Source organism: Monodon monoceros, unplaced genomic scaffold, assembly GCF_005190385.1.
Source record: "Monodon monoceros isolate NGI ecotype Baffin Bay Population unplaced genomic scaffold, NGI_Narwhal_1 Super_Scaffold_13, whole genome shotgun sequence".
Classification (NCBI taxonomy): domain Eukaryota; kingdom Metazoa; phylum Chordata; class Mammalia; order Artiodactyla; family Monodontidae; genus Monodon; species Monodon monoceros.
The window spans coordinates 32,187,221-32,201,369 of NW_021703769.1; the positions used below are offsets into that span (position 1 = coordinate 32,187,221).

Below are 14,149 nucleotides of genomic sequence, written 5' to 3' on the forward strand. Positions count from 1 at the left end.
GCTGTTGTGGCCTCTCCCGCTGCGGAGCACAGGCTCCGGACCCGCAGGCTCAGCGGCCATGGCTCACGGGCCCAGCCGCTCCGCGGCATGTGGGATCTTCCCGAACCGGGGCTCGAACCCGTGTCCCCTGCCTCGGCAGGCGGACTCTCAACCACTGCGCCACCAGGGAAGCCCAGTACATGATTATTAATCCTCAAGAGTATATTAACAACAAAATCAGTTTATTGGTGAATGTTAATTATGCCAAGTATTTATGGAACATATGAGAGATGCTCCAAATTCTAGGAAGTTGACGACAAATTCTTGCTCACCACACTCCTTTAGATGGGAGGTATGTGCTGTTATTTCAGCTTTATTGCTTGGAGGAACTAGAGTAACTTCATAAAGTAAGTCTGAGAAAGAACCCAGGATTAGAACTCTGAGATAATTTCTTTTTTTTTAGGAGTACTGAGGACATGGAAAATAACTGCCTGTTTTACTTGAGAGGATATTTGGATCATCAACTCCTGAGACTTATTTAAAAAACTCTGGCAAGAGTTGGTCGTGAGCAGAGTTACTTGGTAGGTGGTATCCTTTTGCAAATGATGCTTTTAGTGTTGAAAATATATTTGTAATTCTTGTTCTGGAATTGCTTTTAGAAGGAGTTTATGATTTGCGCACAAAACAATCAATGGGATTACTTTTATTTAGTAGAGCATTCACCAAAATATTTTATCACAATCTTGTTCTAGGGGCTTCCCTGGTGGCGCAGTGGTTAAGAATCTGCCTGTCAATGCAGGAGACACGGGTTTGAGCCCTGGTCCAGGAAGATCCCACATGCCGCAGAGAAACTAAGCTTGCGAGCCACAACTACTGAAGCCCGCGGGCCTAGAGCCCATGCTCTGCAACAAGAGAAGCCACCGCAGTGAGAAACCCACACACCAGAAAAGCAGCCCCCGCTCAATGCAACTAGAGAAAGCCCGCCTGCAGCAACGAAGACCCAACACAGCCAAAAATAAATAAAATAAATTTATAAAAAAAAATTATCACAGTCTCGTAACTCACCTTATTTAGTTTTAAATATTTCCAAAAACTGTATCTCCCATGAAAGTAATGAATATTCATCTACAGCCAGGATATCCCAAATAAGGTGAATGAGGGTTTGCTGAGAATTTCCAAAGGGGAGTTCTGAGGATGCACCTTTGCCAAAGTCCACACATACTTCATAGAATTACATCAAGTCAGGAATGATAGAGATATCAGACTCACCCAAAACAAACTCACTGTCTGTGTCCACTGATTATTATCTATGCCTCCTTTCCCTCCGGTATCCTTTATATTTATCAACTGGGTTTCCATCCACCCAACTAGCCAAGTTAGAAACTGTAGGTAAAGCTCGACCCTCTGCTCCATTACTCTACAAATTCACTTGTTTACTGTTAACTACAATCAGCTGGGAATATATTCAGCCGAAAGTTATAGAAAACCTACATAATAGTGGCTTAAACAAATTTGTTTATTTTTCTCACATAACAGAAAGTCCAGAATTAGGCAGCTGTTGGTGTTCCTTCAGTTGTCCCATGATGACATGGACTCCTGTTTTTAGGCTCCACAATCAAAGGGGATCATTTCATCCTCAGGTCTGTTGCCTTTGGGTTGTAAGAGGGCTGCTGTACCTTCAGGCAACACATCCACATTCAAGGCAGGAAAAATGGGAAAGGTGAAGCCAGCTGCATATCCCTTTTATCAGGATAGAAAAAGCTTTCCCAGAAATCTCCACAGTGTACTTTCGCTTAGGCTTCATTGGTCAGAACCGGTCACATGGACACCCCTACCTACAAAGGGAACTGGGAAGTGTGGAACAAGATTGTCAGATTGGTCCAGACCAATAAAGATCCATGCCTGGGGCTAGACACATTCCCTCAGCCAAATTCCAATTCTGTTAGCAAGGAAGAAGGGAAAATTGTGTTGGTAGGTAAAACTGTGTTGGTGGGTAAATAATAGTGTTGGTCACAGTTGCAAAGTCTGCTGATTTTAGTTCTGAGATAGCTCTCACATTTCCTATCTCTCTCTCCACTGTCTTAGCTCCAGTCCTCAGTGTCTTTTGACTTGTCCATCACAGAAGCCTCTGAACTGAACCTCCAACTTCCAATGTAGCCCTCCTACAACCATCCTCCATCAGCTGCCACACTTACGTTTCTAAAATGCAAATCTGATTATGTCCCCTCAAATATAAGAACATTCAGTGGCTCTCTCTACTAGTGGCTGCTCTGGCAAGCTTGGCCTAATTCCCATCCATCTCCTCACTTGGCAAACTCTTACTCTTCCTTCGAAGCCAAGTCTAAATGTCCCCTCCTCTGGGAAATCCTTCCTACTTTGCTCCTGATCTAACAAAACTATTCTCTCCTTTTTTTTTCTCATATGTCTGTTTTATATATCAAGAATAAGGGGCTTCCCTGGTGGCGCAGTGGTTGAGAGTCCGCCTGCCAATGCAGGGGACGCGGGTTCGTGCCCCGGTCCGGGAGGATCCCACGTGTCGCGGATCCCACGTGTCGCGGAGCCCATGGCCGCTGAGCCTGTGCGTCCGGAGCCTGTGCATCCAGAGCCTGTGTTCCGCAATGGGAGACGCCACAGCAGTGAGAAGCCCGCGTACCTAAAAACAAAAAGAATAGTACATGTTATACAGCATTACAAAGTTATTTGCTCAGAGGCCTGTCTCTTGCTAGATTATAAACTCTGTTCAGTAGATTCTCCTTTGCAGCTGGCATAGTGTGTAGCATGTAACAGGAGCTTATGGCAGAGGGAGCTCCTCATCTCGCAACAACTATTCTCACCCTTATCAGAAAAAGAGTGCTGGTTTTTAATTGAGTTCATGTTACTTTGAATAAAGACCAAATATTTCAATCTGCCTTGTAGCTAAATGAAGCCATGTGACATAATGCCTGGAGCTAAAGCAGCCACATTAGAGATGACATCAAAGTCACACCATGAGATGGCAGAGTAAAAAGCTAAAAGGATGTGGGTCCCTGACATGGTATATAATGTCTTTTTGGCCTAGGCTTGCCTTAGCTTTGGGTGGAAGAGAAAAAAACTTTCTTGTTTTTGAGCCACTATTATTTTGGGTTTTCTGTCACTTGTAGCTAAACAATTCTAACTGAAATGTGTAAAAATTGTGTGTGTGTGTGTATTTAACTAAATTGGTTGAATTATAATTGGCTGAACCCTAGCATGGCTTGAAAACTCTTGGCCCATAGGCTGCATTACGTTCTCAGATATATTGGCTATATAATCACATATTTTAAAGATATGCGAATACTAGGCTGGGCATGCCTCACGAATCCCTGTGGTCTCATAGCTGACTTACTGTGCCCATGCACATTGCCTACCCCTGAATGCATTTGCATTTACAGTGCTTTAGCCTAGAGTGGACTCTGCTAGGTTATAAGCAATGGATTATTCAACAGCTTGCAAAGTGTTTGCCCATTTGTTCTCCTGATGTTTACCCGTTTCAAAGAACCATTTATAAGGGTGGAAAAGGAAGAATAAACACATTTCACTCAGCCTCTGAAAACAGAGCTCAGTCCGTGAAGAAGAGTCACCTCTCCCTGGTTGAATTGTCATCAATCATTTATATGCAATGGCAGGAGCTAGGCCAACCCTTTGTCGGGGCCGGGGGTGGGGGGGGTGGGGGGTGGTTGTGTGGTGGGAAGGGTTGCCTCCTGTCATGGTTTGGTGTTTGCTCTGCTGGGAAGAAGGCAGAACTCTTTCCCCCTCCTAAACCCCACCTCTGACCCAGATTTGCAGTCAAATGTCGTATTGGACAGGTAGACCAGCTGTTGGGGTCTAAAGATGTTTTTAGAGGAAATTTTCACCATTTTGATATTTGAAATCTGATGTAATGTAATTGGGGGGAAAATGTCTATGGAGTTTTGTAGTCCTGATCTAATATGTTCTGGGAAAAGTCACCTCAGTGGTATATTATCACGTATAAAGACAGTCTAGGGCTCTTGGCTCACAAGGCCTTGCCGTTCACCTGCGAATATCAAGAGCTGTGCTAAAGTCAGAGGTCTGGGTTCACATCCTCACTTCCCACATTTTAGCTGGGTGATCTTGACTAGTTGCTTGACCTCTCTGTATACAGTTCCAGTGTGTGCTGGAGTCAGGTCAGCCCTGTCAGAGAGCCAGGTGTTTGAATCTCTTCCCAACTCTGTGTTCACTGATGTCCTCTTGGGGTCATGTTGGCTGTAGTAGGAGTCTTTGTACCAGGGAAACTGGAAAATCAGGGCTCCCTCCTGCCCATGGAGTTATTAAAAATTTACCAGGACTCCACTGCACTTTCCAGATCTGTACAATGCAGCTGATAATACCTATCTCACCTAGAGGATGAATTGAAAGACCTGGTGGGAAGCACAAGTGAGAGCCCTTAATACGTGTTAGCTTCCTAGTTCTTTTAGCTGTGGCCTGTTAGCTATATTATTGTTGAGACTGTTCTTTGGTGAGGCAGGAGCTGACTTCAGCGGCTTTAAAATGGCACAACCATTTAACCCCTCAGTATCCCTTTTGCCCCTGGGGCATATTTGACTGCCATGGCAGGCTGTCAACCTGTCCTGATATTTGAGTCATCTATGTGGCCTGACACAGATAACAGGGTCCTGTTGGCAGAGTGATGCCAGAGCTTTGAGAGAAAAGCAAATGCGTGGTAGAAAGGCCCGGAGTGTTACAGCAGAGTAGGGGATGCAACTTGGCCTGATTGGGGGTGGGGAGGGGGAGGAATGGACTGTAATCACTGAATGCTGGGACGTAAGGGGCTACAAGAAACCACACAGTGCCAAACCCTTGCCTTACAGCTGAGGAGACAAACACCCTCAGACCGAGGCTTGATCTTCCTTTACTGTTGTTTTTCCAGTTTCATTTTTGACCAGGCTGATGCTCTTAGCTTTTGATTATGGTGAAAACCAGATCAAGTTCAGAATCTGTAAGAGAATTTTCTGAATGGGATCAGAAAAGCAAGCGAGAAAATATCTTAAAATGGGAATGTAAATTGGTGCAGCCACTGTGGGAAACAGTATGGAGGTTCCTCAAAAAGTTAAAAATAGAGTTACCATATATGATCCAGCAATTCCACTTCTGGGTATTTATCTGAAGGAAATGAAATCACTCTCTTGAAGAGGTATCTGTACCCCCATGTTCACTGCAGCATTATTCACAATAGCAAAGATGTGGAAAAAACTCAAGTGTCCATTGACAGATGAATGGGTAAAAAAAATGTGGTACATCCACACAATGGAATATTATTTAATCATAGAAAAAAAGGAAATGCTGCCATTTGTAACAACATGGATGGACCTGGAGGGTTTTATGCTAAGTGAAGTAAGTCAGACAGAAAAAGACAAATACTGTATAATCTCACTTATATGTGGATCTAAAAAAACTGAACTCACAGAAACAGAGAACAAATTGGTGGTTGCCAGAGGTGGGGAATGGAAGGTGGGAGAAATTGGTGAAGGTGGGAAAAAAAAAGAAAGATAATGTCTTAAAAGATGAAGCATTATGTTTCCACATCAGAAGTTGTAAGCTTAGGGCAGGATCATAGCCCCACAATGTGCATTCAGACAGCACTCAAATAGCTACTTTTTTTTTCCCCAATGAATTTCTTATCAATTAATTAACCAATTTCCACGAGTCTGTAATACCTTAATAGATACTATATTGAAATATAAAAAAACAAAACAAAAGCAAAAACAAACCAGGGTACAGGATAGTATAAAGACTGGAAAGACACTCAAAAATGCCAACAGAGTATGTCTTCGGATAGCGTTAGGGTGGATAGATAGATAGAGGATCGATTTCTTTTTCTACTCTTCGTGATACTTTATTCTGTGTTAGCTATTCCACAATAATGCTGCTTAACAAATGACCCCAAAACTCAGTTTCAATAGCAAGAATTGATTCCCGTACTAATAGTCTGAGGGTCAGCTGATCTAGCCAGGCTTGGGTCCAACTTGTGGATTAGGTTCTGACCTGCTGCATGTGTCTCATTCTGTGGCCCAGGTGATTACCTAGGGAGCCTGTTCTCACAGCCGGTGACAGGAGTGCAAGAGGCCAGTCAGATTGTACAAGCACATGGAGGCCTCTACTCACATCAACCACTAACATCCCATTGGCCAAAGGAAGTGATATGGCCAAGCCCGTACAATGGGGCAGGAGGTATGCACTACCCACACTGGGAGGGGAGCAAGTATCCAAATTATCATGTGAACTTCTTTGAAAATAAGTACGTAAATACTTTTATAACTGAAAGTATGTCCTCATTAAAAATAACGATACTTTACCTTTGTATTGCATTTTATAGTTTTTAAAACATCTTTGCTGTCATTCCATCCTATATTCTTTCCAGTAGCCCAGTGATATGGTGGGGAAAGCAACAACCCCATTTTTAAAGATGTGAAAATTCTGGCTATGTTATTTTCCTTGAACTGCCATAAAAGATTATCATAGGCCTGGTGGCTTCAAACAGAAATTTGTTCTCTCACAGTTCTGGAATCTAAAAATCTAAAATTAAGATGTCAGCTGGACTGTGATCTCTCTGAAGGTTCTTGGGAAGAACACCTCCTTGCTCTGGTGGTTGCCAGCATTCCTTGGCTTGCAGCTACGCCACACTAATGTCTGTCTCTGTCATCACATGGCCTTCTTTCTCTTTGTCTCTGTGTGTCTCTTCTCTTATAAGGACACTGGATTTAGGGTCCACCTTAATTTAGTACACCTCATCCTAACTTGATTACATCTGCAAAGACTATTTCCAATTAAGGTCACATTCACTGGTTCTGGGTGAACATGAAGTTTTGGGGGACACTAGTCAACCCACACACTGGCATGCAGAGTTTATGGCATTTATGCTCATAATTCCTCCAGTGTTTGGTGTCCTCCCCACCAAATCCACGCCACGTGTCTTAGGCCAGAGCTTCTCAAACTTAATTGTGTACACATAGCACCTGAGAGTCTTGTTAAAATGCAGAGTCTGATTCAGAAGTTTGGGGTGGGCCTTGGAGCTGGGACCAGGGTGAGGTAAGGAGGCCCTGATGGTAGGATCTCCTTAAATGTTGTGCCCTGGGTAACTTGCTGGTCCCGGCCCTGTGAGATTCGGCATTTCTGACCAATGCTGTGGATTCAAGCAACACACTTTGAGTAGCAAGGTCTCAAGTTACAGTCTATGTGGGTTTAATGCTCGGTATCTGACCCTCAACAGTGAAGAGGATGCTTTCCATTTTGAAGCTGGGTGCGTGGGCTTTGTAAGTCGTAGAAAAGGACACTGGTTCTGCTATGTTTTTAATGCTGGGTCTTGTGGGCTGACCTGGCTGCCAATATTGGTGCTTTGGGAACATTGCAGGGAGTTAAGTGGTAGCATGGATATCTAGGGCCCCTTTGTAAGTCCCTCATCAGACCTCCATCCCAAAGCCTGACTGGTTCCTGGGATACCTGACTATTCCAGAGCTGGCTCCCCCACTTTCCATTGTGTTGCCTGCAAGAGCATCCTTGTTCTCTCCCAATAGCCACAGTGGGCACAAGTGGGGGCTTCCTTTACCAGCCAGGTGGTGGGCTCAAACCAGCCATCCCATCACCAACGCCTGTTGAGCCCGGGCCCCCCAGGCTCTGTTGTATTCCCCGCCCCCTCTTTTCTCAAGGAGATATATATACAAAAAATTTTTTCCCTTCTGGAACCTCATTTGCCTTCCCTGCTTCCCTGTCATGGGCCCTGCTTGGGGTCATCAAGGACCCTGATGACACATCCTTTGAGTCAGAGGACACAGGCTTGGGCTTTGGACCCTCCCCTCCCCTGAGGCCCTGGGTCACCTCACAAAGGGCTTCGCCTCTTCCCTGGGCAGTTCCCGCATCCCAGGGATCTCAGAGAGCAGCCAGGGGCCCTGCCTCCCAACTCACTGGCCCAAGAAGAGAAACAACATCCTGCTGGGTTCCCGGACAGGAAAGCACCATCAGTGGGGGTCCCCTGAGAAGGAGGGGCTGTGGGATTTTTCCTCTGTAACGACTGGAGAAACTGAGGCCTGCTGGGGAATTATGGGTCTTCAAGGTCACATGACAAGTCAGAAGGAAGTAAATTCATTTAGTTGAAAATCTCTTCAACAGTTGTTAGTGAGGAGCATTAGTGAGCCTGAAGAGAAGCCTCACATTCCCATTCTGCTTACGTGCGTTCATAGGGGCTCTTCTGAGGGAACTGGGTCTTCATGCAACACGGATGTTTGGGCAAATGTGGGTAGGCTCCCGGAGGCTGTTTCTAAATCGTCCGATCTGGTGTTATGTGAAGTGGCTCCCATGGAGCTCTGGGCTCAAGGGTGGCTTAATTCATTGGGATCCGACCTTTTACTCAGTAAAAGGGTTCAGCTCTGAAGAAGTCTGAGAACCCATCACCCCAAGGCCGGTGGGAGCTCCAGGGCAGCACAGGCATTTGTGAGGAGGGAGAATGTGCAGGCTGGTTTTGTTCCCTTTGATGGAGCTCAGTAACTCCACTCGGCTTCAGGAAGGTACCTACTGTTGAGAAAGGGGACAGGAAAACTTGAACACAAGGAAGGGCCACGTGCTGACCTTCAGATTTTCCAGGATTTCCAGGGTTCAATGGCTCTCGGATAGTGGGGCAGCGGGGAGAGGAGGAAGCAGGAAAACCACATGTTTGTGTGGGAAAATAATGAAAAAAATTCATATATATAGCATTATTTCACATGATCATATCTCCTGTGATTTCATAAAAATCATGTGTTTGTGTGGGAAAATAATGAAAGAATATAGCTCGTATGTATTTCATTATTTCACATGATTTTCCTGCCTTTTCCCCTTCCTCCTGTCACCGCAGAATCTCTCAGGGAGGTTGGAGGTGTGGAAGGGAGCCTCCCTTTCTATTTTACTCTTTACTGAATGTACTGAAGTGAAAAAGAAGTCTTTAATTACAAGTGAATTACATTTTTTCTTTTTAGCAATTTCAGAAAACAAATATTGCAGGATGTCTTGGCTTCAAGTGCCTACAACTCAAAGATGAGTTTTGAAATGAAAGACTCATTTGTTTATTTTTCTACCATGGGACTGAAAATGAAACTTGCCCAGAATCAAAATACTCAATTCTCTGGCTCCCAGACCTTTTTTTAAAAAAATTAATTAATTTATTTTTGGCTGCGTTGGGTCTTCATTGCTGCACATGGGCTTTCTCTAGTTGTGGCAAGTGGGCGCTACTCTTCGTTGCAGAGCACGGGCTCTAGGCACGCGGGCTTCAGTAGTTGTGGCACATGGGCTCAGTAGTTGTGGCTCATGGGCTCTCGAGCGCAGGCTCAGCAGTTGTGGTGCACGGGCTTTGTTGCTCCACGGCATGTAGGATCCTCCCAGACCAGGGCTTGGACCCATGTCGCCTGCACTGTCAGGCAGATTCTTAACCACTGTGCCACCAGGGAAGTCCCTTCCAGACCTTTTTGATCCACCTGTACCTCCCCAGCTCCTCTGGGGCAGCCAATCCTCTGACTTCCCTGGCCCTCCCCCACCGGTGTGTGACATGGGGACACTGAGCTCAGGAGAGGCCTGCCTTGGGGCTGGGAGTGGGGCAGGCAGTTCAAGGCTGAGCAGGGCTGGAAATGGAAGGGTGGGGTTTGCTGGGTTAAGCTCAGTAGGCTCCGGAGTTAAGACCTGGCTCTGAATCTTGGTTCCACTGCTTACTCTTGGTGTGACCTTGGGCACGTTACTTCACCTTTGGAGCCTGGTTTCTCCTTTGTGAAATGAGAAGGCAAGCCGTTTCTGCTCCCTGTGGGTTGATGTGAGAATTGCACAAAGGGTTATATAGCACATGGAACTATATTCAATGTCTTGTAGTAACCTATAATGGATAAGAATCTGTACACCTGAAGCTAATACAATATTGTAAATCAACTGTAGTTAAATTAAAAAAAAAGAATTGCATGAAGGGATATCTAAAAACTACACATTCCTAACCCTTATGGACCATCTATCACTAAATCAAAGATGTGCCCGTGACATTGGGTCATCAAATCAGAGGCCCTCTGATGTCCCTCTGCCTCTGGCTACTTTTTTGCTCTATAGTGCTTTTTCTAAAAGGTGGACCCGGATAAAAAGAGCTCACGATATGTCAGGAAATCTAGTGACAGTCAATGAGAAAAGAGTTGAAACCAATGGTTAAGTGAGGTTTCTAAGTCAATCTCACTGCAGAGAATAGCTCAGATATTGGAATTGTGAGGAAAAGCAAATGTTAAACCTGAAAGTTGCACTCCTTTTTCATAATGGAGAAAATATTCGCCTTTTTAGAGGCAACAGACTGGAGAGGACGCAACTAGACCATATTCAAATCCATATAAATCTTTTAATTTAAGAAGTCATATAAAATAACACACAAAAAAATGCAGACTTCCCCATGTACTGTAGATAAGAAATCAAACAGGGTTGAAAGGCACACATTAATTTCAAATTTCATCATAGGAAGTCAGGTGACCTTCGCACCCAATGTAAAAAAAAGTCCTTAAGTTGCTCTTTGGAATAGCAGTGTTTAAGGTTTTCCTGCCATGCTTGTTTATTCCTCTGGGATGTGGCTGTGGAGTTGTGGAAGAAATGCTCCCCTGAAAGTCTGGTTAAACTGGTCAGCTCTTCTGAGTGTTTTCATGGAAATGTCAGACAACCAGGAAAAGCTAAGGCAGAAGGTTGAACCAAAGGTTTAGCTTTGGTAAATTAGGCAGAGCTGCATTTGACAGCAGACAGGGAAACTGTGACATCAAGGAGCATTACTTTAATGTCGGGCCCAGCTAGGCTCTAAAATAATGGAGCCCAGGACTATGGAGAAATGACCACCAAGTTCAACGCAGTTCACTTGGCACTGGTTTCTGTACAAAACGTTTCAAACTCAGTTCTTTTTGACATGGACCAGATTTTCCAAGTGCCCAAGCCACATCCAGGCTTTAAGCTAGGCCTCAGAAGTTCAGTTGCCTGAAGATTCTTCAATAACATTCACCTCTAAGGAGAGGGTGAAAGAAGAATTTCCAGTGACAGCTTCTGGCTCAGGGCCCAAGGGTCCCCAGCCAAGGCTGTCTCGAGGTGGCCCCCAGAATTGCAGAGATCTCTCTTCTCAAACAGTTTTGTTAGAAAATAAAGCAACAGCCAATGTTTTTGGGCATCTGAAGTCCAGCCAGGCCCCCTGAGGTTTGCATCCTAAAAGAACTTCAAAATGGAAACAGAGTCTCAGCCTTACCCTTGCAACCCACATCCTTTGTGTGACAGGAGAATATTTATAAAAACATACTAAAATACATCTGATATTTCCCTCTAACCCCAGTACTGCCTTTTACCTTCTTAAAACTCAATCCTCCCAACACTGATGAACCAAAACAGAAAATGACAATTGAGGCAGCTGTTAACTGGCCCACATTCATGTCTCAAGGCAGAGACAACAGAGCAAAAAGTAGAGAAAAAAAAAAGTCCATTATCTGCTTTTGATTTACAAAGCCTTCAGGGGAAAGGCCGTGAGTCATATAAACAGACACAAATCCAGAACACTGGGTAGTGATAAGAGCAAGGCTTCCCTACCCCACAGACCAGCCAAAGGCCCTAAGTAGACAGAAGCCCCTGGGGAAGCTGAGAGCCCTTAAGTTGGTGGTCTTTGGGTACGGGGCTGCCCTGTGTCCTGTTCTTCTCTCCCTGACTGGTTGGGATGGAGACCTCACTGGAAACCTTGATGCTGGGAGGTGGTTTTTATGAAGAGAGAACTGAGCCCATCTTCCTGAGCCCCAACCCAGAGTAGAAGCTGTTGAGACATGGAGTGGGTTTGAGAAATGGGTTTCCCTGAACCCTTGTGTCACTGTGTCTTTAGAAGGACTTAAGGGATCCCCTTTAATTGTGGCTGAAGGCTCCCCAGGGATGGAATGGGACTTGCAGGTGGGGCAGTAACCCATGTCCAAGACCAGATGGGTCAGTGGTCACCTTGGCAGATGTCACTCGGGACTGATGACACTGAGGGCCACTACTCTGACCCCTTGTCACCAACTGGTACCAGGTAACTCCACCTTTCCCCAGACCTTCACCCCCAGACTTTGACCTACGGGACAAAAGTGTATGCGGGGGCTCCCTCTGCCATTTTCACAAGATGGTAGTTAAAGGCACTTCTGTTAAGGAAAGACATTTCTTTTCATACCTGAGTTTGGGGAATAAGATTTGTCCTTGCTACATGTGCTTTTAACCTGTCTTTCCTTTGACTTAGTAAAAAAGCAGATAAGCACACGGACAGCTTCTAGCCATGCACTTGCAGGTTCTGCAGGTCATAGCTACACGTGGAGCCTTGGAGTAATGCCGAGCAGTGTCCTCTCTCCCGCCCCGCATTACAGAAGAGGTTAACTGAGGCCCCGTCCACAGCGGGTAGCAGAGGGCAGAGTGAGGAGAGGGATGTGCTAGGCAGGGTGCTGGAAATGAGGCGAGGGTCTGGGTGTCCGGTGGTGAATATATGCTGTCAGCCTGGAATGTACACATGGTGCAGGCTGTTGACCCAACGTCCGGGTAGGCCTGCCCTCTGTGTAGGTCCAGCAGGCCTGCTTTGTTCACTCCTGGCCACCGGTCAACTTGTGGAACAGGTCCTCGTCGAGAGTTTCATTCTGGTCCTTGGAGCGGGTGGACAGGAAAATGTAGCCCCCGATGTACTCATGCACGACTTTGCAATCCGCGCTCAGGCAGGTGAATGCGATCGAGACGTTCTGGTCAAATTCGATCGCCACCTGGAAGAGGAAGGCACAGGTATACTTAAGCTCTGACAAAGACGAATGAGAAAGAAGCCGCTTGGCTGGAGATGGTCCCAGAGCTGAGGACTGCTGAGGTGCTGACAGATGGGTTTCCCCAAACCCTGCAAAACCCACTGCTTGCATCAAAGCGTACAGAAAACGTCTCTGCTCTCTGGGCGCCCTCTTGTGGTGTCAGCTTTGCTGCACACCTGGCAAAACATTCTAACGCTCAACACAAAAGATATTTCCTGTCTGGCTCTTGTTTAGATGAAAGAACTGTCTAAGCACTCCCTGTGTGGAGGGGAAGAGTGCTTTGCAGATTTTTTAGTGGAGAGAAAAAGGCCCACGTGAATTTTCCTACAGCCACGGCCCTCACTCCTTCCCAGCTGGAAGTCATAAACTCTAACACTGGAAGAAACTGAAGCTTCACTCGTTCTCCACCTTGGCTGCCCAGTGGAATCAGCTGGGGACCTTTAAGAATCACTGATCTACACAGAAACATTCTAGTCTAGAACCCTTCATTTCTCCCAATTACTTCTTTCCATCATCCAACAGTGGGTGAGTACAGGCACATGTGTCACTTAGATGTGATTTACAATTTCATTTCCAAAGGTCCTTTTCAAAAGATGGCCTTTCAATGAATTTTAACACAAAAGTGTAAAAAATGTGTTAGTTTACCAACTCTACTTTTGTCATACATTGGCAACCCCTTTAATATCTAGAGACTAGATATTATAAAATTAGGACCCATTTGTCCAGTATGTACATAATATATACAGTAAAGTTAAACCAAAGGCATGTAACATATAGAGCAATGGATAAGTTGAAATGTTCAATAGTACACACCAGCAAAAGTCTTTTGCAAGGCTCATTTTTTATTTTGCAACATCTAAGCTTTTAGATATCCTGAGGTGACAGTGTATGATAAAAAGTAGAGCTAGTGAATTAACCAATTGGTAAATATCTTTGCTACAACTGATAAAAAAAAGGAGCATCTTGGATATGGAATTGTTAAACCGTCTCTGAGAAATGTACGTCAGGACTAGCTCATTAGGTTAGCAGCAGAGGGGCAGAAGGAAGTATAAAGGGAGGCATGTATGTGGATGTGTTTATATTTATATTTTGCTTTCTGTCTCATTTTTAATGGAACATTAAGGAAATGTGGTATTTTAATCATAACTCTACCAATATCTTTATCTAGAGGCCTGTTGCCATTTTTGTCTTTTATGAAATTTTTGTTGCCAAGCAAGGCAGGATTACATTTTTTTCCTTGTAGATTGAGTTGGTGTAGTGTATTCTTGGTTATCAAAATACTCAAATAGCTTTGGGACGTTGAAGTGGTAAATATTCCTGATGTCTGAAAAAGCACAGTACATAACTGTATGATCTTACTTATATGAAAATGG

The 14,149-nt window shown here is 44.8% G+C and overlaps 1 protein-coding gene across 1 annotated transcript in view; it reads right to left on the reverse strand.

Annotated features, from left to right (window-relative positions):
- Positions 1–10,340: 10,340 nt before the first annotated feature.
- Positions 10,341–14,149, reverse strand: part of FERMT1 (fermitin family member 1) — a 66,182-nt gene continuing 62,373 nt past the window's right edge. The window contains exon 15 of the mRNA XM_029221832.1: positions 10,341–12,740. Within this exon, the coding sequence (XP_029077665.1) occupies positions 12,567–12,740 (174 nt within the window). The 3' untranslated portion in view covers positions 10,341–12,566. The remainder of the gene's footprint in view (positions 12,741–14,149) is intronic.